Raw genomic sequence first — 27,590 nt, 5'->3', positions numbered from 1 at the left:
AAGCTACTTATTGATGTTGCTAGGATATGAGAGGATTACTAATTTCAAGGATTCGATAATCTAGTTGGGGAGAAAATAAAATACAGGAAACTAATACAAGGCAGAAAATTTAATTAATGCTAAAGTAGAGTTTTAAGGTTCTCTCAGAACACAGAAGTCAAGATTAATTTCACACGGAGAGACTGAGGTAGGCTTGATGTAGAAGGTAGCACTGACCAGGCTGTACAAAGGGTGGGCAGGATATCCAGAGGCCAACCGTGGACTGGGAGAGTGGAGAAGAGTATTTGGGGGGACAGCACGGGGAAACGCTCAGAGGCAGGCCAGTCTAGTAGGTTGGAGCAACTCCATTTTGGATGGAGCAGATGGTTTGCAAGAGGAAAGAATAAAAGATGGTGGTTCAGGTTGGGTTGCAAAGGACCACCAATGCTGTCATGAATCATCTGCTACTCTAATAGTTATGGACACTGCTGATGTGGTCAGGGCGAGGTGACCAAAAAAGCTTGTGACTTACAAAGGGTCCTCCCTTTATTAAACGTACACACCTTAAAGCAAGGTGCACAGAGTTAACCCTACATGGATTTCAATAAATGATTTCAATAGTTTTTATAACCATCCACTTAAAGCTACCAATCATTAATAAAGTCCTTAAGACCAGTTTCATGTGAAGAAAATCGTGATTCCAATTGTTCTGTATTTTGCTTGCAACATCTCCATTTCAACAGGAACTCATGGTCTCTTGACTGTTTATCTTGCTGTGATTCTTTGAATCCCACTTGCCCTGAATATTAAGAGGATTCTAATCATCTATGCTAACACCTTGAATAAACATTCAGTCTGGCCTCCAAGACCCAACACCTTGGCTCCATTACTGAGCGTAGACACTGAAAAAATATCATTTAGAAACAGACATGAAGAACATGTATAAGCTTGGATATGCTGAGATGTATGATAAACTAATTCTTAGCAAATTTCTAAGTTTTTTAGTGTAAATAGTTAAATCAGAGTTCCCTAACCAGTAGATAAGGATGTGTCAAGAGATCCAGGAGCCTTACTGGTGATTTGTCCAGCTGGCTGCCACAGACAGAGTTGGGACAATTCCTGGTGGGACAGTAAACAACCTGCCTACCACATGCCCTCCCCACACCATATTTTACTGTCAGCATCTCCCCATATACATCTCACCATGTAATGTCAAGGTCTCTAGTAAGTAAACAATAATTCTTTTATGCCAATAGGCTGAGAAGCTGTAGTATACCTATTGCAAGTAATACTTGCAAACTTTATCACAAGGATGAAGTATTACAGTCTGGATAAGAATGAGATGGAATAAAGTGAGGTAGTGAAAAGAGCTTTGGAGTGGCACAAATCTGGGTTCCAATCCTGAATCTGCTACTTAACTTGCATCATGACATTGGAATGTTATCTTTCTGGTTCTCCATTTCCTCAGTACTAACACGGAGATAGTGGCACCTATGCACCCCAAAGTTGTGAGAATTAAATGAGGTAACATATATAAAAGGCCTAGTTTAGTGCCTGGAGCTAGTGGCTCTTAATCAATCACAGTGTTAGATTTGCTGATGAAAATAATACTAGTAAAAAAAATAATAATAATAATAGTGCTAGAATAGGGTCAAAAATATGTTGGAAAAAAGCTGTCTTTTACTCTAATTAGGAAATGACAACTAAGTCTTCACACTGAAAATGTTCAATTACTGCTTTTTCAACAAAATGCTACTCAGAAAATAAATTCACTTTACAGTTAAACAATGATGAGAAATTAAGAACCACAATATTCCTTCATTTCCAGTTGCTTATCACAGGCCAGTAGGCACTCAGGCAGAAATATCAGAGGCAAATATATCAACAGGGGTATTACATTTAGGCACACCCTAAAATCCAAACACTTTGTGACACAGCCTTTCTAAGAAGAAATCTAGTTTAGGTTCTGATTTTCATTTCAAGTTTGCCTAGTTATATGCTTTGGGGAACTTACTTCCCAATTCTATTTCATTTATAAAACATGAATATTCAAATATATTCCATTCCCCACAAAAGAGATGAGGCGGCACCTCTGCTTACAGCTGTGCTGTGCACAATTCCGGGGAGGATCATTCACCTCCCAGTCTTTACAGATTTGCATATTATTATGAGAGTTTTCCAGAAGATGGCTGTAAGCATAAGCACTTGGAAGAAGATGCTAGTATATGTGCTAGTGATAGAGCTGGTGCACCTGTTTGAGCAAACACAGGTGAAGTGTCATTGGAGACCTAAGCATCTCAATATTGATCTTGGTGCCATGAAAAGTTCTAGACTGTTGTGGCCTGCATGAAGTATCTGGGAACATCAGTGGCTGTACTGGCTCCAATGCTAATCCCCTGTGTTAGTTGGGCCAAGTTCACATCTTGGAGTCTCAGTTCCCTTGAGTGTGATTTAAGGAAGTAGAGGGCATATGATTTTTTGAGATATTTCTCTAGCAGAACTGAAGGACTCTATGGACTCTTCCCTGCCACCACCAAGGAAATCTTTAAGAACTAGATACACAGTATTATAAGAAAACTGTAAAACAAAACAAAACAAAACAACAAAAACAAAAAACCATCTACCCAGAGAGAGAGAAAGGTTGTAATGAAACACACCAAAAAATACCAGTGATCTTGGAATGGTTTGGGACTATGGATGAATTTCTTAAAATTCCTTTTACTTTCTTTAATTAGCATTAATTATTTTATAGCTGCTTTTAAAATAGAAAAATCATAAACTTAAAAAACTGTTGATAGAATTTTAAAAACCCAGAGAGATATCAAATTGTCCAAAATAAAGACTTTTGTACAAAAGATTTCTTATTTAGCACAGTGTCTCGAGGATCCAGTGAATCTATTGCTTAAAGACTCAGAATGTCATGTTTCCTGTTCAAAATATAGTCCTACTCCAAGTGTTTCATAAGCTTTATAGTTTGAAAACATTTGCATCTTTAAAATTCAAAAAGATGTTGCTTTGTGGTATCTGATATGCTACAGATTAATCTAAGTCTTGATAAGTGAATGCAAATTTGATTTCCTTTCAAACCTAACATTTGGAAATGTATATTATTTCTCCTTTGGAATACAGGATCATTTAGAATATAAATGATTATGTTGAAAGGAAGCTTACCTGGTTGAAACACATTTTCAGCTTTTTGTTTGTCTGCTCTGGGCATTGCTCCAGCTGTTTTCATAAATGATAACAGAACAGGATATTAACTTTTAGGGAATGAGCTGTCTACAGTAGAGTTATAACATGCAAGTACCTAGTATAAAAAAGCATCAAAGCCTAGAACTTGCCAACATTGGTGCTGTGGGTCTTTTAAGCCAGGGTCTAATTATATTATACAACATGGTTTTAAAATTTTGCAGATGAAAAAGAAAATCAAGGTGAAGGAAAAGTAAATGATAAATAATAAAGCCGTTGGAGTCTAGATATCTTGGATGGGGACGCCACAGAAATAGACTGGGGAGAGTCACTGGCATGTGGGATAGTATTTAAAGTCAGAGACTAGCTGAGGTCACCCAGAAACAACACTTAGTAGAGAGAAGAAAGTGGTCCAGGAACAAGCCCTCAGACACACTGACAATTAGAAACCAAATAGAGAAGGAGCTGCCAGCACAGAGGATGGGAGGGAGGGAAGCAGGAAAATGAGAAGTGTGCTGTCATGGAAGCTACATAAAGAAAGTGCTTCAGGAAAGAGAGAGTGGTCAGCTGGGCTGAAGAGGCCAGGTAAGATAAGTGACTACTGCATGTGTCAGCACAGTGGTCACTGGTGGCTTGACAAGACAGTCCCAGTGAGGTCGTTGAGTCAGAAGCCCCACGGGAAAGAATGAGGTGAGAGTAGATGGTGAAGAAGCAGAAACAATGATGTAGGACTTCATCCAGGATCAGATGAAGACATATGGCACCTCCGCAAATTAATCATGTGGTGCTCTTTTCACTGATAGCTTTTCATGTGTATCCATCCCTTCCTCAAGCAACACCGAGCATGAGGGTGGAGAAGGAGCTCCCCCCACACTCCTGTACCTGGCGGGCCTCTTCCAGTCCCGTGAGCAGCTCTGGTGGCCTCAGGCCTGCACCCCTCACTCAGCTTCACCACAGCCTGCTGTGACTCAGCAGCTCAGGGACTGCCCACTGTGGGCCAGTGCCAGGCTCACCCTATGCACCCCAGGCAGCTGCTGATCCAAGTTTTCCTTCTCATCATATATAGTATTGCCTCTGAGAGGGGATTTGGTAAATGCAATTTTCTTCATCTTTCCCTGTGATGTCTTAGTGATTCTAACCCAATCTTCACCTCAGTTCCTCATAAAAGGTAGCTGAGGAAGTGTATCTAAGGGATAGGAACTACTTTTGGTGCAGGGAGAGAAGTTAAGGACTATATCCTGTCTCTTTTCATCTCAGAGACTGACTACTCTCAGTCTGTACAATCTTCCCAGAGTTTATTTAAACCTTGGCCACGCTGGTTTCCAATGCAGCTTTAATTCCGAGTTACCCACTTAGTACAAAGATCCCCATCCTCATTCACTTAAGCTATTCTAGGTCCTCTCACTGGTAATCCTTTACATTTTTCCTCACTGAAGATTCAATTCAGGATATTCTGTCATTCCCTCAAAGTTCAAAAAAAAGTCAGCTTGCCTCCAAACTTGTTGTAAGTTCCTCCAGAGATGTGTGGACAAATTCTGATGGTAGACAATCCTCAGGGAAAAAATACAGAAGAATCTCCCTAGGAATATAAGCACAGCAGAGATGAGAATATACCAGGAAAAGAGATGCAGCACTCATCTGTCCAAACTGGCTCTATCTCCTGGGTTTTGTTAAATATCTTGGCAAAGATGAACATTTGTGCCTGCCAAATAGTTTGTTTTTATAACTGGCATCAAAGTGTTCTTCAAAAGGCATTGACTGGGGAGAGGGAGGTGGCCATGGCTATGAAAGGGCAACAGGAAGAATCCTTGTGGTGATGGAAGTCTTCTGTACCTTGACTGTGTCAATGTCAATATCCTAACTTCCATATTGTTCTATAGTGTTGCAAAATGTTACCATTGGGAGAAACTGGGTAAAGGGTACAGGGGATATCTCTGTATTATTTCTTACAACACCACAGGAATCTATCTACATTTATCTTAAAATAAAACGTTTATTAAAGCAAGCAAGCATGAGCTCACAATGCCCGTCCGTAACCAAGCAGTCCAGGAAAGCCTTGCACCTACTTGAATTTCTCCTTGGCGAGAACTAAGTCAGCATTGCAAAATTCCTGGAGGAAAAGAGGCTGACTACAGGCTTACTGACTTTTTCCCTAAGAAAACCAAAGAACTTAACTCTTCGGAGTAATTCTTTCATCGGGGCCTCAGGGACTACTCCTAGAAATCATACATGGACCCTGCTCTTTCCAGACAGCCATGGTCATTGCTCTGACAGGCGCTTCATTTTGTCAAAAGGCAGGAGCACCCCACCCTTCTAGTGTGATGGCTTTTCTAGGATTAATCCCCTAGATGACATGCATTTCATTCCTGGGAGCATATGAAATCTAGAAATTTACAGTTACCACATCTTAAAAGTACATAGAGTGTTTTATGTTGAAGTGTTCCAAGAAGTTCATGTATATTGCCCAAGGGATTTACAAAATCTTTCAATTATAAAATAACATGGCATACAAAGGATAAAACAGCTATTTCTTATATAATTTACATTCCTAGTATTTTAATTATATTATTTGTAGCAACATTCATTTGTAATTTTAAGGCGATTCAATCCAAAAAGTTAAAAATCCTCAGCATTTCACAACATCAAATGTAACACACACACACACACACACACACACACACACACACACACACACAGTCCTCAGAATTATTTGCCTGGCTGGTAAGAAGATGAGTAGGGAAGAGGCAGGATGAGAAAGGGCTTCTGGGTATTTGAGCTGAGCAGAAATCAGCTGGCATAGAAAGCAAAGCTTCAAGTGGAGTCCCTGGGAAAGGAGGCCTGTGGTCAAGTTTACGGTAGGTTTGGTGGAGGGGAAGCGGTGAGCGGTACTTTTAAATACAAACCACCCCTTTCCTCCCCTAAATCCAACCTCCCTTCCTCCAATACAGGGTTGAAACCCCTGTACTGGTCCTGAGTATTGGTCCTTTTCATGGTGGGTATAAATTCTGTGGGGTTTAGATTTAGAGCTAATCAGCAATCTTCCAAGGAAGTATTTCTAGAAAAACAAATATTCGGAGGTGGTGGCATTTGGTGGGGAGTGGGAAACGGTGAAGGGGCAGGTTGGGGAGAGACAAAGTTCTGAATTAGTTCTGGATTATTCTCAGTCTGTGAAATCTCTACATCAAAATTTACATGAAACACCATTATAGTCTGAATAATGTCTCACACGTGTGTACTATTATTTCTAAAGACAGATAAAGAGACAAAGACACACACAGAGAGAAGGAGAGATTATTTTAAAGTGAAACACTTCATGTAAAGGTTTTATTGGAATCACTTGTCACAAGTAGCTCGTCATGTTGTATTTTCTCAATATCCTCAAGCTCATTAATTCCACAGACATTCCCTGAACGCTACTAAAACAAAGCCTTTATCTAGTGCACCTTCCAGAGCCTGGCATCGTGCTCCATGCTAGGAACCCAATACATTCTTATTACACTGAATTCAGCCTAGTAGGGAATGCAGACAAGGAAGCAAACTATTCCAATACAGTGTGACAGAAGCTAGAATGGGAACGCAGCACCATGGCTACCTAGAGGAGGGGCCCAAATTCGTATTTGGGAAGCCCCGAAGGAAGAGTAGGAGTCAGCTAGCTGTGCGGGGCAGCGGGGTACAGCCTGTGAAGAAAGAATGCCAGGCCAACTGCACTATATGTTGGGGAACTGAGTATTTTCTGACGGTATTGAGCACCCTGGTCAGATTCATCCATTCTTTATAAAGTGCTGGAAATGTGCTAAGTGTTGCTATAGGCTTCATATACAAAACTTCATGTCCTCTTTACGGAAGCTCTTTAATTGAGGACTTATTCCTGTTTGAACCTCTCCGGTTCCCTAATTGTTAAGGATCCTCATCTCCACGCCCACCTGTACTCTCCTTTGCCCCTCTCCCTCCAAGACCTTAGTATCCACCTTTGTACTCTCTCCTCCATATCACTTCTGCTAAACGGCTCTTCCCATGGGGATTCTGTCCCACGAGACTGACTGGAGAGGAAGACAAATTATCCTGCTCCTGTAGTCTCTAAGCACAAACGCACAGACCTTCACATTTTCCTTTTCCTGAAAAATTAATCCAGGAAAACTGTTAGATCCTCTTAAAAACTGTAAGCTACCAAAAATCATAAATGTAGGGGCTGAATGTAGATGCTTAAGAACTCTTTAAAAATTCCTTCATTTATTGTCTTGAGTCCCTTTCTTCGATGCAATTCTTCAATGACACCTTCTTTTGTTCCTGAGGAGGGTATGTATTATCAAACTTCTCTCCACCCTCAAACTTCAGGTTTCCTTTAAGACAGAAACAGTGATCCTCTAATTCACAAAAGGTCCTTCAAGGAGGTGTGCAGCACAGAACTATAGGAATAACCTGGTGTCTGGAGTATCCAAGTGGATACTGTGTATTTTGGAGGGACTCAAGAACCAAGTGCTACCATTCAAGGGGAGTCTTTTCTTACCAAGAACACCCCTTCTTCCCTTGGAGCTTTTATTCATAGTTCCACCTCCAAACTTGCTAATAAAATCAGGAACTTGTCTTTATTAACACTATCTCTCTTCTTGGGGATTCAAGAAATAAGTAACCTGAAGATCTTCCAGAGCTATTGTTTGCACCCAGGACTGTAATAGGTTCTTGGCTATAATGCCCATTTCAGTTGAATTCCTACAGAAACCATATCCATATCTACAAGTTTGAGTTGGAAATTTTTATAGAGTTCAACTAGCTGAGCTACAACACTAAATCAGCTCTGTCTCCATATATGACGACCAAGCTTTGAAAAGCTCCAGCTAAGGGCCATTTCCTTTTCAATCCATGGTCATATCCTTTCTCAACAGGGTAATTTTTCCTTAAGAAAACATCTTTCTTGCATTAATATAACTCTGCTCTTTCTAGACATGAGCAGAGATACACAGAGGTTCCTGGTTATCCTGCTGTTCTTTGTAAAGAGTAAACTAGTTAACAATAAGCTTGGTCTTGGCTAAGGAGAAGAGAAAGCCTCCTACTTGAGGTAGAGCGAAACTCTCTCCTTCAACCCAGTGAAAGGCTATGGAGATGGCATGGCTCCACTTTCTAAAACCAGGAGTCAGGTCCTGGTTTTTGATAGACCTCAATTGCTAATGTATTTTTTGGTTGTTGTTGTGGTCTTTTCTTTTGCTTCAGTAACTGGCAGCAACCTGTAAAAAGTGACTTTCTTTTTAAAATTTATTTTTGGTATGCTTAAAAGTTAAGATAACATGAAGCATGTTTGCACTTTTGTAGAGGTGAAATAAATGAAGTCTGACTTATATCAAGTTTACATATACAACGATAAACTAAAACAAGGCATTATAGGTTAGCATTTGTGAGTAAGGACTATGAGACCAGGCTGCCAATATTCAAATCCCAGCTCTACCACTTAAGAGTTATGTAATGCTGGACAAATTACTTAACCTCTGCATACCTCAATTTTCTCATCTGTAAAATGGGGATAATAAAAGTATCTATTTATAGGGTTGTTGTAATGTTTAAGTGAGTTAACATATGCAGAGCCCTTAGGACGGTGCCTGGCACATAGTAACTGCATTAAAATATTATTATTGTTGTTGTTGTTGTTGTTGTTGTTGAAAGTGATTTGAGATTTGATACTGCTTCAATATTTAGGACCATTTGATAAAATTTAACAATCTGGATCTCAGTTTACCTTATTTACCTCTGACTTATTCACACAACTCAGTTGCACCCCATTATTTGAAAATACTTTAACATCCAGTAATACTATTCACTGCTTTTTACATTAATCCCTTCCAATTTAACTAAAATTATTTTTGAAAATCTACTAATACACATTGGACACAGTGTGGAAAATTCAATCTGTTTTCAAAGAAGTTACTATATTTGGGGATTAAATAAATAAATACACATAAAACAAAACATAATGCAAGATAGGAAAATGTTAAACTGAGCACAATCGGGTGATAAAAACGGACAATAAGAACAACTATTTTTTATTAATTTATAACATGAATCTAATAGAAGAGGCCCATTTAGCAAGGATAAGGATGATGTCATGTTCAAAGTGAACCAAGTGGAGGGAACACTCCACACACTTCAAAGGGCCTGACTGCTCTCTTATCTGTGACAAGCAAGGCAAGTCTGGTGAACAATCGTGAGTGTAAAGAACATGGTCCCCTCCACACCGTACATGGCCAGCCACAATCTTCATGCCTGGAGGAATTTAAAGTCTAGTAAACACAAGGACTAATATGTAGACCAGACAATAGAATAGTGCAGTACAGGGAAGAAAACATAACAAAGAAGACAAGAAATCTGTTTGCATTGGTGAAATGTGAGAAAACATACGACATGCTGCCAAAGACGAAAGAGAAAATTGATAAATGAGGAGCTCCTTTTGTTCCAGTTAAAGCCTTGTGTTGTGTACAATTCTTTTCCCACTGAATATTTTTATAAAACAATCACCACAAAAAAATTCAAGCTGGTACAGAAAGGAGCTTATTTATTAATTCATTTGGCTTTCAGAGTGTTCAGTTGATAATAGTATGATGATTTCAAGTACTAAAGATTCTACATGTTCATTAGGGAGATGGTTTCTGGGAAATTTACATTTTCTAGTGATGCCTAATTATAGAAGTGGATACACCTTAAAGCCTTAGTACACTCAATCAGATTATCTCCTATTTGATCACATGTAACTCATTAAAATTAATAATGATGATACACTTAGAGGCAGAACAAAAATTAGCCAAGAAAAAAATAAAGAAAATCATAATGCACAGTTGTACATCCAAACTCTGCTGCAACACAACGAGGCAAATCTCTCCAGGCTCATAGTGCGGAGAGTAGCAAAGCGTGTGTGGGTGTCTGTGTGTGTGTGTATATGTAGGGAATATTACAAAAAGTGTGTGTGTATATTTGTAAGTATGTACATATGTATGTGTGAGTATATATATACACCGTGATTAAGAGTAAGAGATTCCAAATCAGGGAGCCCTGTCCTCAGTAGCTGTGTAATTGTCTTTGTGATTTTGAGTGTTACTTAGTTTCTCTTTTTCAGTTTAGCGTTTTTTAAAAAAAAAAAAAAATTAAAAATAATACCAGCCTTGTAAGTTTGTCTAAGGAGCTAATGTATACAAAGCACTTAGGTGACTGTGTAAAATATAATAGTGACTCATAAATAGTGGCTATTATTATCAACAAGAAGGCCTGGTTCACTTGAAGCAATGTCCCAATCATTGGACATGTCATATCCATACATTTTTTAATAATATGCACACATTTATTCAGATATACACAGGCATATTCATATATAATTTTTTCCATACTACCATGTCTTAGGGACCAATTGACATGCCTGAATCTCAGAACTAGTGAGTAAGAAACCAGGATTCAAATTTAAGGCTACCCAACATCAAGGATGAGGATCTTACATACTACGTCTGGACAAACACTGACAGAAGGCAAGAAGATGGTTGGAGAATCCCATTTTCTAGGGACTATACTGTAGGCCACGGCAGTATGAGACTGACATCCACCCAGATCACTGGATGAATGGCCTTTTCAACCTCATAATATTTGTACAACCCTGAGGTCTGGCTTGCTTCTGTCCCGTTCCCAGGCTCGTGCAAGCTTGCCAACCCAGACACTGTGCAGACCTGGTAGTCAGAACTTACTGCTCAGGAATGCAGCACTCTGGCTTCACTCCTTGATCAATGACTTGTCTCTGGATCCCTAGTGTCATTAGTGAAAATGTGTCCTGATGCAAAGTCCAAGGTGAATCCACCTGAATATAAGAAGAGCTTCCTCCTTTCTCCTAGGGCAGGATGGATGTTAGGTGTGTGTTCCTAAAGAATGGTAGGTGGGGCCCTCATCCATGTAAGCACAGCCCCACAGCCCTAGACACCGCCACAGAAACTTCCATAAAGCCCAGGGCAACTGCAGAATGGAGTTCATGGCTTCCAGTGGTTTGCAGTCTACTGTCACACACAGGACCCTAGACCCTATCCTGGACCTGCGTAGGGGCCATAGCTCCCTATATATATGCCCCACCTCTACCTTTCTCTTCCTCCCTGTTTCTATCCTTTGCCAACTCCTTTCTTCAGGAAGATTTTGTCAGTCGCTGATCAGAAAGTCAAAGTAACATCCTAAGGGAAAATACTATTCCAGCTAGAGCATGTTGTATATTTCCCTCTGCTGAAAGCCTCTTACCTCACCCAGGTCCCTCAAAGCTTGTGAAGCCCAACCAAACCAATTGGCTGTACTAATTTAGTGGTGTTTCTGCTCCTGCCTCCCACCCTCTCATATGACACCTATTTGAGAGCACTCTTCTGTATACTAACTTCTTTGGCTTGATTGTAAAGCCTCCTCCTATCATTGGTCCCTACCTGGAAAAACTGAACCCTGGACTTTACCCCCTCCCTGTCTCCATCCTTTGAGAACTGAGATCCAGACATTTAAATCCCTCATTAACCATGCCCACAAATGTTAAGATTCTACACTGAACCAAAAAGCAAAACTCAGTTTCTCTCAATAAGTTCAGTATCTAAAGCTACAAAAAGAGACTTTCTAGAAGGCCATAATGTCATGAGGGTCCTCGTGAGGCAGGAAAAAAAAAAAAAAAAAAGAGAAAGAACGGAAAGAAAGGGAGGGAGGGAAGAAGGAAGGAAGGAAGAAATTCAGTACGAATTTTTTTTTTTTTGCCCCCTTCATTATAAATGGCCCCTATTCGGTTTTGTTTTTTTTTTTAACATCTTTATTGGAGTATCATTGCTTTACAGTGTTGTGTTAGTTTCTGCTGTATAACAAAGTGAATCAGTTATATGTATACATATATCCCCATATCCCCTCCCTCTTGCATCTCCCTCCCATCCTCCCTATCCCACCCCTCTAGGTGGTCACAAAGCACCGAGCTGATCTCCCTGTGCTATGCGGCTGCTTCCCACTGTCATACAGAGTGCAGTAAGTCAGAAAGAGAAAAACAAATACCAGACGCTAACACATACATATGGAATCTAAAAAAAAAAAAGTGGTTCTGAAGAACCTAGGGACAGGACAGGAATAAAGACGCAGACGTAGAGAATGGACTTGAGGACACGGGGAAGGGGAAGGGTAAGCTGGGACGAAGTGAGATAGTGGCATGGGCATATATACACTACCATTCGTCTGTTTTTAATAGCCCTTTCTGTCCTGTCTTCTATCCTTACAAATCCTGGTTCTTTATTACACTGGAGAGAGGATTAACAACCACCATATAACAAGAGGGCAGTTAGTGACAACAGTTCTCTTTCAAAAGACATGTCACCCACGTTATATCTAAATCAGTGCAGTTAGGAGACAAGTCATAAAGTCATTCTATTGAATTTTCTCAATAATATCACCACTCAACAGAGAAAAAAATATCAGGAGTTGTCACTGCTTAGAAAATTCAACAAAGCATGTAGAAATATGCTAGTAAGTATCTTTACCTTAAATTAGATGTCAGTTTTCTTACTGTTTCCTTGACAGATGTGCTTTGAGAAGATGTTGTCAGTGAAGAAGCAACTTTACAACCATCCCTCACAGACACTCTGGCTTTGTATCCAGAACTTGAATTTAAATCTTCCACTGGCACACTGGGCAAAAACAAGCCAAGGTTTATAATTTCTAAGTAGAAATCACATTAGATACTAATAAATTCAGAAATATTAATACACAACAAATGAAAGCTAGGACATAGATGTAATGCTGAAAACTGTCATTTATGTAGTTATATAAAATCAATTCTCAGGTATAAGAATTACTATTCATTCCTGACAAATCTTGTTTCAAGGTTTTTGGGTAGCCCCAATTAAATAGAATTGGCAGTAATTTATTCTTAATAACAGTAGTCAAATACCATTTGTCTCTTATTTGCTGAAAGAGGCTTTTAAACCCAAGTTCTACTTTAGCCTGGGGGAAGGTAGGTACAGAAGGTAGGTCCAGAAATAAAGCAAAGTCAGCTGAAAGAAATATGTAGTCAAGATCTGGTGGAAAGAGAGCGTTCCAGGTGAAGTGTAATGATCCTGGGGGAGAAACAAGGTAGGGCTGTTGAGAGACAGACACATGAGAAGGCCAGGGCTGCAGGGGCAGAGTGCCCAGGAAGGAGAGGCAGAGAGAGGAGGTGAGAGGCACTGGCCATGGGGTGGGGACTGGAGTTTATTTTAAGCAGAGCAGGTGCTACCATTGGAGGGTTTCTTCCATGGGAGTGAGGTGATCTGATTGATACATGTTTTAAAAGGATAACTGGCTGCAGCATGGAGAAGAGCTCACAATGAGGACGCAAAAAGTAGTGTGTAGTGTGTTAATGAGCCCCAAGGCTTTCAGTACCGGGGGAACAAAAAAGTTCAAGAGGGCTGGGGGACACGCCATACAGGAGGCAAAGTTGGGTAGGCAGGTAGGGGCCAGATCACGTAGGGTCTTATTTGTCAAGTGAAAAGGAGATTTTAGTAATCCCTTCATGCTAACGTCCATGAATTAAGACCGCAGCTCTAGAGAGTTTCCTATGTTTACAATGTATGGACCTTTTTTAAAAAATTGGATAATAGTTTATATCAAATGGAACATGCTTCTACCGTCAACAGTTCTTTGTCAGTGATTATACTGCCTAACTTCAGCTGATAATTTATATAAGAACATTATAACTAATGCTTAATTGTCTGTTAAAGAACACTCACACAATGTCTGAAGCCTATTAATTATAACCTCCTTTATGCTGAAATTTTATTAAAGAAGTCCTTAAATTTAAAAATTTTTTTTTTTTACCATTTTTGGGATGCTGGAAATTCATGCTGGGGTGGGAGGTGGAGGGTAAAATGCACTAGACCGGAGCACAGAGATTCCTCCCTGAACCTTTGTTTCTTCTTCTGCCAAATAATAATAGTGCCTGCCTCACAGAGCTGTGCTGAGGATTACATAATATATACGCAGAATTTAGCTCAATGCCTACTGATAGTAAGTGCTCAGCTGACAGTACCTAGTTATCAATGTTATTATAATCATCTTTATTATTACTACCACTACTAATGAATTTGGTAAGATTCTCCCATTAAGATTGTTTTAATTGGATAATAGTTCTAACATTCATATTGTAGTTATGACTCAAAGATTATTTTTAAAAAACACAAGTTCATAAAAGCCTAAAAGTAATATATGAAATAATACACACACATACAAAAAAAAAACATGTTTTAGTTTTTGGATGGATTTTAAATTTCAACTCAAATTTTAATAAATAACTCTAGGTTAAAGCATCATCCATAAAATGACCTAACAACGGCACTGGGGGAAAAATTACATCATTTATTCAATCAACAAATATTATAGAATGCCAACTCTGAGGCAGGTGCTATTCTGGACACTAAGGACACAGCAGTGAGTAAGACAGCCCCTGCTCTCGTGGAGTGAGTTAGTTTCAAGTGAAAATACAGAAAATAAGAAAGCTAGAATGTAAAGTGTTAAAAGAAATAGATAATTGAATAAGATACTTTAAAATAGTAATAAAGGCTCTGAAAGAAATACAGTGGGATGATACAATTTGATGGCGTGCCTTATCAGAAGCGGGGTGGGCTATTTTAGATGGAGCGTTCGGGGAAGACCTGTCAGAGGCCAGAGTTACAAAGAAGATACGAGCCCTGTCCTTCATGAAGCTCACGTGCAGAGGGAAGACGGATACTCAGACGACAATTCCACCTGACGTGAGGAGTTGCTCACACTGTGTGTCGGAACGTGGCTGGTATTTAACAAATAATTACTGCAGTTGAATGAACTATGATGCAATCTGATCCCCGCAGTGGTGGCTCTGTGAACACCTGAGTCTGCCCAGGAGAATCGGGGCCCCCAAAGGAGAGAACACTTGAACTGGGATGTGAATGAAAGGGTAACAGACCAGTACACAAGAGGGCATTCAAACCCAGGAAGTGGTGTGGACAAAGAGGTGGAATTTTGTGATAAAACAGAATGGGAAGCAATTTTGAAAGTCTGGGAAGCAAAATGGGAGCTAACCTGGGAGTCATGAGCTCAGGGGGCTTGTGCCACGCTCAGGAGTTTCTGCCTTGTCTTAAAAGTGGTGGGGCTATGAAAGGTTTCTGAGTGGAAGAGTGGAGGGATGGGATTTGAGGGTAAGAGTGACTACTCAGTCAGCAAGTGCAGGAAAATAATAGCTCCTCTCCGGTTTTGTTTTGTTTTGTTTTTCTTGTACTTAACTCAGTGTGCCCCTCTGCAAAAAGAACACAGGATTTGGATTCAGCAACACTGGGTCTGAATGCTTGGAAAGCAGCTTAGACAGATTTGGAGCAGCATGAGGATAAGAATCTGCTTCCTTGAAAACATTTTTTTTTTTTTCATTCTATTGGATAACCAAAATATTCAGCTTCTATTTAAAAGTGACAAGAGTCTCATGTCAAGAAAATTCTAGCATACGATGATTATTGCACATATGTATGGCAATAAGATAACGAGCCACACAAAAAAAACCAGCTCATGATTTCATAGTCATACATATATGTGACATTTTTAGTTCTTTGACTATATTACAATAATTTGAATTAGTTGCTTTCTGTGAGCAGGAAGTTAAGCCTGTTCCATTTCATTATTCCCAAATCTTCACAAAAGAAAATGAAAAAGTCTGGGAAAAGGGTAAGAAATCTAGTGTATTCTATTCTTTCCTGTCTCATTTGTAAAATTTGGTTCCACTCTTAATTGCCTTTGCTTGTTGCTATTATTTTCTTTCTTCTTGTATTTAAACATTGATAATTAATTTTCAACAGTATAATTGTGCTCCCTTGGAATTTGTATAATTGCAGTACACTCACCTTTCCCAGTTAGGTGATGAAGGGTTTCTCTTTATTTCTGGAGTATCACTGCACAGCTCCTGTTTTTCTTCAAAAGAACATAGACAAAATGAAGAAAATCAATCACATTTTGGTGATTACACAATAAAGTGAACCGAAAGAAGTGTTAGCAGTTCATTAACAACTTGTACATAATTTGGCTTTGTATTCAAACACTCTTTTGTAAAACTGCACCAATATGTTCTTAAGGCAATTTATAATAACCTCTTAATAAAGAATCCAAGAGCCTCTGTAGCTTGTTTTTTGTAATTTCTTTTTAATGATGCTTATTTTCTGCTACTGCTGTGCACGGGATGACTAATGGGAACTGTTCAGTGTCCCTTCTCTCAGCAGCCTCTGCCCAGACAACCACTTGTCTTCCCCCAGTATCTTACTCTTTTCCATTTTGGGTTCAGGTTCAAAGACATCCTGACAGATCCCAGTCAGAAATATGCCTCTAGGAGAGAGTAGAACTTTAAAGCAGAAAGAGACCTACAGTCATCGAGTTAATCTTCTCACTCAGGGACCTTCAGAATCCGAGGTTCAGAGAGGTTAGTGATTTGTTTACAGTCCACAGAAAAGCAGAAATGCTTTGATCCCCTCGGATTGGTTTCAAGAGTGTCTTGGGGAGATTCTAAGGAGTAAGTCCATGTGTTCTTCTTCCAGCTATCTCTAGAATTCTTTGTGATAACTGTGATCTTGTTCCACCAAGTAAACCCTTGCCAATAAGTTTAGGGCCACTGAAGGCCAAGCGGAAGAGGACAGCAACAAGGAAAGTTTTGGATGGTGAATAAATGGCTGGGGACCTGCCTGACTCCTCTAAGGAAACATAAAAGAGAATAAACAGAGAGGTTTTCCAAGCACACTGCAGGCACAGTTGGTTTTGCTCATGATCTGCATGCAAAGTAAAATTTCTTAACCCATTAGCCAACTAATTCATAATTACAGTCATTTGAAAATATTTCATAATTCATTCCTTCCAAATCCAGGATGAGTATTTGAAATTAAATATTAATTTTAGGATCAAAATTGTATTAACAATTTTTTCATTACAATTTGGAAATCCAACAGGCACATACTTGAAGGCATGTTAATAGTTTGAAACTTCTATAAAAGACTGGCTTTAAAATTAAGAGACCCTTACAAAAGAAATCTTGATTGTGGAATAGCTAATTATCCTAGTTATGATGAAAAAGAAAAAGTGTGATTTCTTATGGACCTCACTAATGGGTTCAAATATAAAGATGTGAATGAATGACTGATTAGGTTACCTAAGCAACGAAGTATAAAAGAAGGGAGAGCTTACAACCAAGAGTGAACACGAAATGATGGCATGGATCAACACAAAAACAACTGGAAATTATGGAGTCAAAATGAACTGAGACCTGTTTAGGAGACTAAGAAAGGCTTTAAAACTTATTTCAGAATAAGAAGATGACAATGAAAATAATGGTCCTGCTGCTTAGGCCCAATGGTATAATTTTACAATAAAGGAGACAATGGTATAATAATAATACAACACATAATAAAAGAATTCTACTAATAATAATGAATGGACACTAAGAAAATAAAATTTTCTGAGTCTAGCTTGTTTCCAGCTTCTCTATGCAGGGAAATTGTCTTTAGATTGAATATTATCAGATGGCAACTTTATGCTTAGAAGAAGCTCGTCTCTCACCTGAGACAAATTACATCCCATGGACATGAAGGAACTAATACATGCGTTTGTTGAACTATTCTTAGTGATCTCAGAGGAATCATGCAAAATCGGGAAAGAACTAAAATGACTGAAAACAGAGGAATGTCATCGTAATTTTCAAAAATAGTTTCTGAAAATTATAGACCTGATATCAATCCTCAGCAAATTTCTAAGTAGAATTCAATGAGGGGGTGACATACGTCCACTGTTGGGAATTTCAGGCAGTGAGGTAGTGCTGGGGGAAGCGTGCTCAGGCAGGAAGTGTCCCGCTGCCCCTCCAAAATGTGTGAGGTTGGCAGCTCACTCTCTACCCACCTCTCCTCCCACTATTGGAACAACAGATTTAATTTTTTTAAATCCGAACTGCTACCAAACTTCCGATCTATATCCTACATAAGATTTGTCGCATAAGTCATACTGAAAAAGACTCAAGACATTACAGCTAATATATGTAAACTGAATTCTTTTTTACCTTTTTTCATACGAGAAACCTCCTTTTCTTCTTGCTTCAGTGAAACATCAGTGTCACTTTCATCTAAAACCTGAAAAACAAGCTCCGTATTTAAAGCTGTACAAAAACAAAGGACATATAGTAAGGTGCAAAAATGACCTTCAACATCAATGCCCATATCAGAGAGAGACCATACAGTTGCCAGAAGGACAGTTTCGGGACATGTTATGAAGGGAGACAATCATATGTGTTGTCAAAAATTATACTGGCATGCAGCTCAAGGATGGTTGCATTATAACTGTCATGTTTATGTCTATCATTTCTTTAATGGGATTTTTACATTTCTATCGGTATTTGTATAGATATTTTTTAAAAATCCATATCTTATATGGATGTAACAATGACTCTGACACATGGGTCAAGTGTTTGATCACCAGGAGCAACCATGGAGCGTCTGCTGCTTTGAGAAGGACGATCACACCCCTAGCTGCTACAGAGCAGACACAGAGAATGAGCTCAACATCAGCCCAATGAGAACTTTGAGGAGGTCGGGGCCTGATGAGGAAGAACATGGGGATGGGGCTGGCGAGCGCACCTGGGAAGCTGAGGGAAGGGACACATTGTCTTTTGACAGAATCTCAGGAAATCTGCTTAAAAGGACTTGCAGAGCCTTAATGTGTTGAATGCAGGAGCCAGGAGGGTTGGGGGCACCTACAGTGAGGGGATGTGTGTGTGTGTGTGTGTGTGTGTGTGTGTGTGTGGTGTTCGGGATAAGGCCCAAGGGGTTTCGGAGAGGTTGTGGGGTGGAATACGGCAATCAGAAACCAGGTCTCCCATCGCCTTGGGAACCCTGTTAGCCTATTTTACAAGGCTCACGCAAAAGAAACTTACATTTTGGGAATGCACTTCTTTAGATCAGAGAGACGGAGAAACAGAGAGAGAGAGAGAGATGGAGTTTGTTTATGCCATCCAGGAAAACAGATCCAGAAGCTCCTTTCACGTATTTTTACGTGTCTGAGAATGTGGGGCAAAGGCAGTAAAAAAGGAATCTGAAGAAGACAGGGGTAAAGCAAAAGCTCTGTCTGCTCCTTGATCTGAAGACCCCTGAACACGTGCTGAGACACACTGGGCTCCTGACTCCATCACCTGGAGTGAGGTGTAGGGCTGTCAGTTTTCTAGAGCTTACCCATTGTCTGTGTATACTTCACCTTTCATGCCCCCTCTAAACTGTTAAACAAATGTGGGATGGGGAGGCTATCGAACCACCTTTTCTCTCCTCCCAGGAAACAAAGGCATATATTTTACATGGCATTCTGGAAACTGTGCTCTGTCAGGAAGCAGGTTAAATGGACACACATGTAACCTAGCAACGAAAGAACTGTGAGGCCGTCCATCACCGTCATTGTCTATTTTACCCAAATTAAGAGAAAGGAAGCCTTGTAGGTAAGGGGAAATAAATAAAACTGATTCTAAGCTACTTTGGTCCATTTCAAAATATTTTTATTCTTATACTGTAAATAAATTAATGCCCCAGGAAGTAAATAAAATACATATATATATATATATATATATTTAACATCTTTATTGGAGTATAATTGCTTTACAATGTTGTGATAGTTTCTGCTGTATAACAAAGTGAATCCGCTATATGTATACTTATATCCACATATCTCCTCCCTCTTGTGTCTCCCTCCCACCCTCCCTATCCCACCCCTCTAGGTGGCCACAAAGCACCGACCTGATCTCCCTGTGCTATGTGGCTGCTTCCCACTAGCTATTCATCTTACATTTGGTAGTGTATACATGTCAATGCTACTCTCTCGCTTCATCCCAGCTTACCCTTCCCCCTCCCTGTGTCCTCAAGTCGCAGGACAGAAATACATATATTTTTAAAGTTCATTTTGCAAAATGACTTTAAAATGGTATCTTATTTATTTCTGATGTAACATAAAATCTAAAGTTTTCTCCTGATGTGTTGATATGTAAGGAAAAGCTCCATATTTTGTGTCTCTCCTTTGAAATGAATATTTTTTGACCAGTTTATAAGCAGCATGGACTATTTCCTACCACAGTTAACAGCAACCACAAGATAAGCTCATGAGAAGAACTACTTAACACCTTTAGTAATAACCACTTTGTAATAATCTATGATGATCCTGCTCAGGATGTGTTCATTTTCTTTGGAAACTTCTCCTTATGATGGAAATCAGACAAGATAAAAGTATCCAAGCTTAACAAAAATGACAGCACTCCCAGCAGGGAACTCCTGGTGGCGGTGTTATTAACACAGCCTCTTGAAATTATTTTTGCATTTTATTGTTTGGTTCTCTGCTTTGAGCTCTGCCGTGTGAGGGCTGTTTCCTTGAGGGTCAGATATGTTCCCCTCACCCCAAAAGTGTTACTTACATGAAGCTTTACCGTCTCTATTGCAGGAGAGATTTCCTTCTTTTCTTTTCCTTTCTTATATTTCCTTTATTCTTTGGCATAGTAATGTTTAAAATATTTTGGATAAACAATTCACAGCCTACAGTATTTCCTTTTAAAAGACACTGTGTAACTATCTGAGTTCATAGGATGCCACCTTTTTTTTTTACAATGTACTTGCAGCTTTGAAGGTCTGGATTTTTTCAAGCTGAGACAAGAAAACATGCAGTTGTCTTTTCAATGACACTATTTGTGTATTTTGATACTTGTGAAGCTCTTTCACATATATTATTTCATTTCATTATAGAAATGCTCTCCAGCCACTTAGGCTTAACTGTGTCTCATAGTCTGCAGTTTGAGGATATCGCTTTCCTAAGATTTTACTTCGGTCATGAAATAGATAATACTTCCCACACAGTAAATGAGATTACAGTTAAGTCTTAACAAGGCGTTTTAGATACCTTAATTAAAATTATGTTAACAATGAGTAGAATGGGATTTGTCAACTCTCCAAGGCATGCAAAGGATCAGCACAATACCACATGCTCAATTTTGTGAAGTATCTATTTAAGAGGATAAATAAATCATAAATAAGTTAGAGAGAGGAAGAAGAGCATACCATAGTCAACTGTGTAACACTTTTCTCATTCAACCATCATTAAGGAAGCTTAAGACCTGGTTGATATCACTTTGTCTGGTTTCTTTCCTTCGGCTTCTTTGCCCTTCCACACCGACCCCAAACATTTTATCAAGGACCCATAAAGGCTACCAGTTCTTGCCCTCCTGCCAAGTTCAAAGGCCCTTCCTCTTTTCACTCTTCCATGGTTAACATTATGTTCTAGGCGCCTCCCTTTTGTTCATTAATTTATTCAGTAAAATTGAGTTCCCAGTTTGAGTCAGACACTGTTATGATGAAGACTACGGAGCTTATTTTCTAGTGAGGGAGAAAGATATTAAATAAATAAAAAGATGGATATATAATAATGTAAGTTCTTTGAAGAAAAATATCACAGGTAAGAGAAGGAGAATGACCTGGGTTACCCAACTGCCTCTCTGGGGTCACTGTAATCTTCCACACCCTCCTTTCTCCAGGTCTTTGAGTTGCTGTTGATTTGTTTACTCCCCTCAACTTTTTTCTAGTCTTTCCTCAAGCATCTCCCCTCAGTTGGGCCTTGCTCGTCCCCTCTATATAAAATTGCTCTCACTCTCACCACACCCACAGTGACACTTCCGGTCCCCTTCCTCTGCTCTATTTCTCTCCTTAGCACTTACGATTGTCTACCATGCAACATATTTTCCTTATTTATCTTGTCTATTGTCTGATTTCCCCACTAGAATGGAAGCACCATGAAGACAGGGAGTAGTGCCTAATTTTTTCCTGCTGTATCCCCAATGTCTAGGACGGTAACTGATACTCCATATACTCACAGAATAAAAGAAAGTTGAAACGCAAGTCAAGAAAATCCACGTGTGTTGCTGGGGGTAGGGAGTAGTGGAGTCCAGGCATTATGAACAACAAAGGAAGGGGCTGTGAAGGAAAAATAAGCTTAGGGTGTTGGAGGCCAAGGAAGGTGAGGGTGACTAGAGCAGAGTGAGAGAAGGAATGAATTATAGGCAGTGAGGACAGCAAGGAAGTCAGGCCAGGTCATGTAGGGCCTTGGAGGGCACTATATTTCGTTCTAAGTGTGAGCAGAAGCCATTGGAGGGTTCACCTCTTACACTGCTGGTGGGAATGTAAATTGTCACAGCCACTATGGAGAACAGTATGGAGGTTCCTCAAAACACTAAAAATAGAGTTGCCATATGCTCCATGAATCCCACTCCTGGGCATATATCCAGACGAAACTATTATTCGAAAAGATACATGCATCCCTATGTTCATAGCAGCACTATTCACAACAGCCAAGACATGGAAACAACCTAAATGTCCATCAACAGAGGAATGGATAAAGAAGATGTGGTACATATATACAATGGAATATTACTCAGCCATCAAAAAGAATAAAATAATGGCATTTGCAGCAACATGGATGGACCTAGAGATTATCATACTAAGTGAAGTAAGTCAGAAAGAGAAAGACAAATACCATATGGTATCACTTATATGTGGAATCTAAAATATGATAAAAATCAACATATCCATGAAACAAAAACAGACTAACAGACATTCAGAACAGACTTGTGGTTGCCAAGGGGGAGGGGAGGGAAGGAAAGGGAATTTGGGATCAGCAGATGCAAACTAGTATATACAGGATAGATAAATAACAAGATCCTATTGTATAGCACTGGGGACTATATTCAATATCCTGTGACAAACCATAATGGAAAAGAATATGAAAAAGAATACACGGGGGGCTTCCCTGGTGGTGCAGTGGTTAAGAACCTGCCTGTCAATGCAGGGGACACGGGTTTGAGCCCTGGTTCAGGAAGGTCCCACATGCCACGGAGCAACTAAGCCCGTGTGCCACAACTACTGAACCTGCACTCTAGAGCCCGCAAGCCACAACTACCGAAGCCCATGTGCCTAGAGCCCGTGCATCGCAAAAAAGAGTATCCCCCGCTTGCCACAACGAGAGAAAGCCCATGCACAGCAACGAAGACCCAACACAGCTAAAAATAAATAAATAAATTTAAAAACTAAGAATATATGTATATATGTATAACTGAGTCACTTTGCTGTACCAAAGAAATTAATACAACATTGTAACTCAATTATACTTCAATAAAATTAAAAAAAAGAAGCCAGTGGAGGGTTCTAAGTAGGAGAATAGCATAATCTGACATATTTTGGATGGGATACTCGGATTTTTAGACTGTGGAGGCCAAAAGAAGCAGTGGAGTCATTTATAGGGCTACTGCTATAATCCTGGTGAGAAATGTTAGTGAATTGGCCAGGTGGGTAGCTGTGGAGGGGGTAGAACAGAGTATGTGTTTGAAGGTTGATTCAGCAAGATTGGCTGATGGGTTGAGTGCAGGGTGTGAAAGGAGAGAAATTCAGGTGTTGGCCTGAGCAACTGTGAGTGATGGTATTATTTACTGAGATGGGGAAGCATGAAGAAGTCCCTTGGAACTCTTTCCTCTCTTGATTTTGATAACCTTCTGTGTCCCAACTCTTCCTGGGTAATTATTATTTTTCCCTCAAAGAAAATTTCAGGGGGTTAAATTATCACCCTTATGCAAACAATGGCTTCCCAGCATCATCAACCCTGACTTCTCATCTGTGCCCCAGTTATTTCCAACTGACTTCAGGACACTTACCCTTGAATATCTTGCTGAACTTCAAATCCTCAGTCTCGCCTTTGCCCACTTAGATTCCTCTGGTCAAGTCCTCTTTCTATTTATAATAACATGTTCATTCCAGATTGTGCCATCTCAAAACTGCTGTCACTGTTTAGTCTACCATATGCCTTCCCAAGTTGTGCTATTTTCCTTCAAGATGTTTCACTTTTCCTTGTCTTCTTGTACTACAATCTCCAGGCAGCAGCACCCTGCTTGGTTTTTTGGTCTTTAGTTTCTCCTCTTTCCAGTACTGCTTCATTATCACAGCATTTTCATAACACAAAGAATTAATTCTTTAGACAAAATCTCCATTATTAAATGTTCCTTCTCAAAACTTGCCTACAGGTCCTGACTACTTTCTCCCTCAAGTACAAACCCTTTTCTGGTATTCAAAACTCTTCTCAATGTGATTCTAAGATATCTAGAAATATTAATAAACATTCTCTATAATAACCAAAAAGTTCTCTTCAGAATTCCCTGTAACCACTAGGTAGACTTCTGCCTCCATACCTTTGCCCACATAGTTCTCTCTACCTGAAATACATTCTTTCCTCCTTTTCTTGTCTTTCCCACTTTTTAAGACAAGTATAAGTCCTACTCTTTCCAAAATGTCTATTTTATTTACTCTAGCACATACTGATTTCTTCCTTTCTCTGTAAAAGTATTAACAGTGAATTACAAAGAGCTTTAATTATTTTTAATAGCCAAGCCTCATATCTACGGGACCCAGATAAGACTGGGATCCTGTAGTAGCCTTGATTCTTGCCATGACACTTCAAAACAGAATTCAACACTTGGGTCCACCTCCCAAAAAGAAATCCAAAGCATAATAAATATACAGATTTTACTGAAAATTGTGTTGAGAAATGGAGGAAATAGTTACACAAGGCAAAAATCAGCTTAAAATTAGCATGAAGCAGGTCTACTTTGCTTCGTCAATTGTTAGCGTACTCATCTCTCTCTACAAACCTTCCCCTCCAGACTCCCCGATTCTGCAGCACCAGTATTTTTCTGCTTGTGTGATTACATCCTTTCTCCTTCCTCTCACCCCTTCCCACAAACACAGGGTCATTCTCTAGCTCTACCTTTTCTTCCACAAAGCAATGTCACTCTCTCAATTTTCATTCTTTACTCCCATCTCCTGGCCTAACCAAAGCTGAATTTTCCTTCTTTGGAATTACAAAGGTGTTTTTCAAAAATGTTGTTTCTGGGGACTTCCCTGGCGGGTCCAGTGGTTAAGACTTCACCTCCCAGTGCAGAGGGTGTGGGCTCGATCCCTGGTCAGGGACCTAAGATCCCACATGCCTCGTGGCCAAAAAACCAAAACATAAAACAGAAGCAATGTGGTAACAAATTCAATAAAAACTTTAAAAAAATGATCCACATCAAAAAAAATCTTTAAAAAAATGTTTCTTGTAACACAAGGAATTATTTTCATTCTGTCACAAATCATCCCATTAATTCTCATAATAACCTTGAGAGTCGGTAATATTATTATTCCCCTTCTATAGATAAGAAAACAGAAGACCATAAGTTGATACAACTGACATGTGGCATGCAGGTCTGAATGTGAACCTGGGTCAATCTGTCGGAGTTCAGAGCCTGTCTCCTTTCCATAAAATAATGCTAACTCATGGTCTTGTAATATTGTCTTCCAATTTTTCTGCTCCTTTAGGGAAGAGATCATGTATTATTATTATTATTTTTTTTTTTTGGTGTCCTTCAAAATCTCTAACATAGTACTGTTCAGTAAATGTGTCTTGAATTGGCTCATGGTTGCTGATAGTTCACACACTGGCACTTGAATATTTAGATTCATTATAAATTACCCAGGAGATTTTCCTTTAAGTCAGGGGATGTATCACATACTGTCTTTGGGTCTGTAAGTCTGTTGGTGAGTTGATGGATGATGCTATGGAGGGTGAATATAGATAATTCTTCCTCCAAAGCCCTTGGGGCAGCTCTGGTTTATACCTCATAAGGGAGCGGCTCTGTCTGTGAAAGTTCTGATACTGTTAGCAACACAGGACTATACTGTGACTATAGTCACAGGACTATACAGGTTCATATAGAGGCAATGGTAACATCATCAACCAGGAAAACTGACTAATAAATGTCTTGCTTTTGAAGTTAAGGCAACTTTAATTATCAGAAATCATGTTATTGCAATACCAATGCAGTTTCCCATTTAAAAAAAATTTCTGTTAGGAGTCAGAAAAATTTGTGTATTTAGGGTGGATGCAGCTGATTTAGGTACTGACTATGCAGGTTATTTGCTTTTCTTCTTTCTTCACCTCTTTTGGGTTACTGAGTCACCTTCTCACTTTCATTGTTATATAGTACTGATGCCAAAACAGGGTACTTACTGTTGTTTTTTGTTTGTCTGTTTGTTTGGGGGTTTGGGGTTTTTTTTTTTTTGGCTACCACAGAACATAAACCTAGACATTGGAAACTCATCAGCTCTTCCAGACATTCCTCAGCTTTTGTAACATACCACAGAGGCCCCATCAACGACCCCAGGGATTCAGAGTGGGTTGATGCCTTTCCTGAGCTAGCATCTGCTTCTTTTGAAAGATGCCCTAAAGAGCTAACCAGATGTAGTTGGTAAAGGATTATTAGCTCATGCCAAAACAGGAAGATGGTTCCATCCATTCATTCCTTTATTCATCAATCTTTCTTCAGCCCCAGAAAGTATCACACTCTGGACTAGATGCTAGAGGTTACACCTTTCAGAGTAAACCCCAGAGACTCCATTGCCAAACTCTTAAAATACATCTGTCAATGGTGATCTGGCCACTGAGTTTTTTAAATGTCTGCAGATTGGGAAAATGAAATGAATCCATCTGCCAGTCTGCTCCTGAGGCCAGGTGCAAGGCAAAAAAGACCTAAATGACCACAGAGGACAAAAGGGCCAAAGTCAGTCCAACCAAAAAGGTAGTATGGTTCCTGGTTATTAAACAGGCAGGTCCAACCTGACTTAAAATAACCACACCCATAGATATTCTTTCACTGTCTTAGCAACTGATATTCAGAGCAGAAACTGAAAGATTATTATAAAATATGGAAAAACAACAAATACTAGTGTAGGAAAAAGGTAAATGTTGCTTCATATGAGAGTCAGAAAATCTGCATAATGTCAACTTGGAGTACATGCTCCACCAAGATGAACAAAAGCATGCCCATGTGTAAGAAAAAGTTAGTACTTTCATCAGTCTGACTTACGTCTCAGAATATTTTTCCTGCTCAATTTCTCTAACTAACTGTTGGCATCGGTAATTTTATTCCCCTGGTGTTCTTGCATTTTGAAGCATTCTTCCAGTTGATCATCTGCTTGCCTGACCATCTGCTGTGGTTTGGCAACCTAATTTTCCCAGTCACCTTTCAGAATAGATCCTCTAGGATGTCTATTCTGTATAGTCACTTCTTACATCTCAACTGGTGACATAACTTGAGACTGTTTACCTCTTTGACAAGATGCTTGGGAATCTAGCCCCATTGCTTCATTTTTATTTTTATTGCTTCTATTAAGCATGGTACAGTGACAGCTGATCAGATTGCATTACTCTGAGGGGCACTGGGGTCCTACGGAGCTCATATGTCAAATTTTTGCCTGGAGTAAAGTTGAAGTGCCAATTTATCACATAGCAGTGCACAAGGAGTTTTTAATTGAACTTAGACAAAC

General features: G+C 39.5%; 1 protein-coding gene across 3 annotated transcripts in view; it reads right to left on the bottom strand.

Annotated features, from left to right (window-relative positions):
• Nucleotides 1–27,590, bottom strand: part of MORC1 (MORC family CW-type zinc finger 1) — a 363,536-nt gene that overhangs the window by 21,764 nt on the left and 314,182 nt on the right. For all 3 annotated transcript variants that reach the window (XM_082460154.1, XM_082460155.1, XM_082460156.1), the window contains 5 exons: nt 18,227–18,296; nt 16,038–16,104; nt 12,675–12,821; nt 4,660–4,747; nt 3,151–3,204 (listed from right to left, as the gene is read on the bottom strand). In XM_082460154.1, the coding sequence (XP_082316280.1) occupies nt 3,151–3,204; nt 4,660–4,747; nt 12,675–12,821; nt 16,038–16,104; nt 18,227–18,296 (426 nt within the window). The remainder of the gene's footprint in view (nt 1–3,150; nt 3,205–4,659; nt 4,748–12,674; nt 12,822–16,037; nt 16,105–18,226; nt 18,297–27,590) is intronic.

The sequence above is a fragment of the Balaenoptera physalus genome, assembly GCF_965194825.1.
Source record: "Balaenoptera physalus genome assembly, chromosome: 4".
NCBI lineage: Eukaryota > Metazoa > Chordata > Mammalia > Artiodactyla > Balaenopteridae > Balaenoptera > Balaenoptera physalus.
This window is presented reverse-complemented; position numbering and strand designations above follow the sequence as displayed.